The sequence below is a fragment of the Chaetura pelagica genome, unplaced genomic scaffold (assembly GCF_000747805.2).
Source record: "Chaetura pelagica isolate M959 unplaced genomic scaffold, ChaPel_1.0 scaffold561, whole genome shotgun sequence".
Classification (NCBI taxonomy): Eukaryota; Metazoa; Chordata; class Aves; order Apodiformes; family Apodidae; genus Chaetura; species Chaetura pelagica.
This window is the reverse complement of record NW_009952056.1, coordinates 5,385-8,542: the sequence shown is the minus strand read 5'-3', so window position 1 is coordinate 8,542 and position 3,158 is coordinate 5,385. Positions and strand designations below refer to the sequence as shown.

The 3,158-nt window shown below is 57.5% G+C and overlaps 1 protein-coding gene across 1 annotated transcript in view; it reads left to right on the top strand.

The window, feature by feature from the left end:
- TAP2 (transporter 2, ATP-binding cassette, sub-family B (MDR/TAP)) overlaps nucleotides 1–3,158 on the top strand; it is a gene marked incomplete at its 3' end in the record, with an annotated part of 8,800 nt that overhangs the window by 595 nt on the left and 5,047 nt on the right. Inside the window, 3 exon segments of the mRNA XM_010003761.1 lie at nucleotides 150–309; nucleotides 406–545; nucleotides 1,124–1,329. Coding sequence (XP_010002063.1) covers nucleotides 150–309; nucleotides 406–545; nucleotides 1,124–1,329 — 506 coding nt within the window.

The following is a 3,158-nucleotide window of genomic DNA, read 5'->3' as shown; positions in this document are numbered from 1 at the left end:
TGTGCCAGGGATGGCGGGTGCTGGGTGAGTGATGGTGGGTACTGGGCCAGGGATGGTGGGTGCTAGGCCAGGGATGGTGGGTACTGGGTGAGTGATGGTGGGTACTGGGCCAGGGATGGTGGGTGCTGGGGGGTACGGGTGGGCCCCAGAATTTCTGCTGCAGCCCCCCTGGAGCTGGTAACACCCCTCAACCTGCCCAGGTGAGACTGCGGGGCCATATTGCACCGGCAAAGCCCTGGACGCCATCCGGAGCGGGGAGGGTCCCACCGCCTACACCCTTGGCCTCGTCCTCGCTGCCAGTTTGGGCAGGTAGGAGGGTCCTGGTGTCCCCCTTGTCTGTCCATCTGTCTGTCTCCCAAGGCTGGGCTGACAGGGGGTCTCGGTGTCCGTGCCCCCCTCCCCCAGCTCGCTGTTTGCCGGGTGCCGTGGGGGGCTCTTCACCTTGGCCCAGGCCCGGCTCACGCTCAGCACCCGCCACCGGCTCTTCTCCCGCTTGGTGCACCAGGACCTCGCCTTCTTCCTGGGGACACCAGCAGGGAGGGAAAGTCCCCAGTCCCCCTGAAAGGAACATCTGAATGCTGCCAACTGGCCACCAGACACTTCTACACCAGCAACTCACCACAAGGACAACTCTACACTATGACATCATTTGTGACACTGAAAATTAGCAATGAGATAAAGGCTGGAGAGTGCCCAGCACCCTGGGCACTGGTGGTCACCAGTCAACACCAGTGCTCCCAGTCCAGCCCCCCAGTGCCAGTCTAGGTCCCAAAGATCTTGCTGAGCACCCTGAGGTGCTCACCAGTGCTCCCAGTTCAGCCACTTCAGGTCCCCAAGGCCCTGCCCAGAAACCTGGGGCACTCACCAGTCTCATTTATTAATCCCATAATAATACTAATTAATAAAAAACCCGAACAATTTCATAATCTTTAATTATAATATTTAATCTTGATATTTAATAATAACAGGCACCATCTGGCAATTGGTGGCCAGTTGTCCAGTGTAGAGTTGCCCACAGAGAGTTAGTTGCTGCAGGCAGTTGGCAGTGGCTGGTTGTCCTGGCCCCTTCCCACCCACCCCCAGGACCCCTCACCCCCCCACTGACCCTTCCCCACCCCCACAGCTGAGCTCTCTGCCCGGCTGGCCAATGAGGTGCCCCTGCTGTGCAATGCAGTGCCACACAGCGCCAACGTGGCCCTGCGGAGCCTGGGGACGGCGGTGGGGTTGGGCATCTTCATGGTGGGGCTCTCACCCCGCCTGGCGCTGCTGGCGCTGCTGGAGGTGCCCCTCGCCATCGCCGCACGCAGGGCCTACGACGCCCGGTACCAGGTGAGAGGGTGGGGGGTGGTGGAGTGGAATGGTGGGAATAGAAGGGGGTGGGATTGTGAGATGGAGACCAGGAAGATGGGAAGAGTGGGGAGGGGATGATGGGAAGGGGATCAGGGGGATGGGATGGTGAGAATAGGTTGGAATGGGATTGTGAAATGGAGACTAGAAAGATGGGATGGTGAGAATGGGAAGAGTGGGGAGGGGATGATGGGAAGGGGGATCAGGGGGATGGGACGGTGGGAACAGGTTGGGATGGAATGGGATTGTGAGATGTGGACCAGGGAGATGAGATGCTGGGAATGGGAATCAGATGAATGGGATGGGACGTGATGGTGGGAATAGGTTGGAATGGAATGGGATTGTGAGATGGGAACCAAGGAGAAGGGATGGTGGGAATGTGAATAGTGTGGAGGGGATGTTGGGAAGAACACCAGGCAGATGGGATGTGATGATGAGATGGGATGGCATGGTGGGGAGAGGATCAGGGAGATGGGCTGGGGTGGTTGAGAATAGTGCTGGGATGGAATGGAATGGAATGGGATGGAATGGAATGGGATGGAATGGAATGGGATGGAATGGAATGGAATGGAATGGAATGGAATGGAATGGAATGGAATGGAATAGAATGGGATGAGATGGAGGGATGGAGACCAGGGAGCTGGGAAGGTGGGAATGGTGGGGAGGGGATGGGCCAATGGGAATGAGATAGGATGGGAAGGGGATCAGGAATATAGATGGGATGGTGGGATGAAGACCAGAGAAATGGGATGGAAGAGGATGGTGGGAACAGTGATGGGATGGAATAGGATGGAATGATAGGATGGAAACAAGTGAGATAGCATGAATGGAAGAGTGGGAACAGGATGGTGTGAAGGGGATTGGGAGATGGGATGAGAAGGTGGAATGGAATGGTGTAATGAAGACCAGGGAGATGGGATGGTAGGAACAGGGTGGTGGGGATGGGGTAGGGTACCAGGATAGGGACAGGGTGGGATTGTGAGGCCGGGATGGGAACAGGATGGTGGCAATGAGAATGGTAGGGACGGGAATGGGTGATGGGGATGGAGACCACAGGGATGATGAGGACAAGATGGAATGGGACAGTGGGGCTGAGATGGCGAAATGAGGAGAGAGTGGTGGGATTGGGTGGGATGACTGGCTGGGGACTGGGGTGATGGGATGGTGGGATTGGGAATGGTGGGGACAGAATGGGATGGTGGAGACAGAATGGGACCATGGGAATGAGATGGTGGGAAAGGGAATGGTGGGATAAGGACAGTGAGGACAGGATGGTGGAATGGGGATAATGGGAGGGGACAGTGGGGCTGGGATGATGGGATGGGGAGTGGGGGGACAGAATGGTGATATTGGGAATGATGGGGATGGGCTGGGGTGGTGGAGATGGGGACAGGGGAATGGGATAATGTCAACAATCTAGACAAGATGATGGGATGAGGACAGGGAGATGGGGTGGGCTGGTGGGATGGGGACATGATTAGATGGTGTGGATAGAGGAGACTAGAATGGGGACAGGGAGACTGGACAGAATGGGGAGGATGGGATGGTGGAGACAGGATCACGGCAGGATGAGGAGGACTGGAATTGGGACAAAGATAACAGGATGGGACAGTGGGGATGGGACTATGGGATGGGGACTAGGAGGATGGGATGGTAGGATGGGGGTGGAGGGGAGGGGGTCAGTGGTGGCAGGATGGGGTAGGTGGGGATGGGGACAGCGGGGTGGGCACCCTAGGGTGGGGGGATCAGGTTGGTGGGGACATCCCGTGGGCACTGAGTCTGTCCCCCCCAGGTGCTGCAGCGAGGGGAGC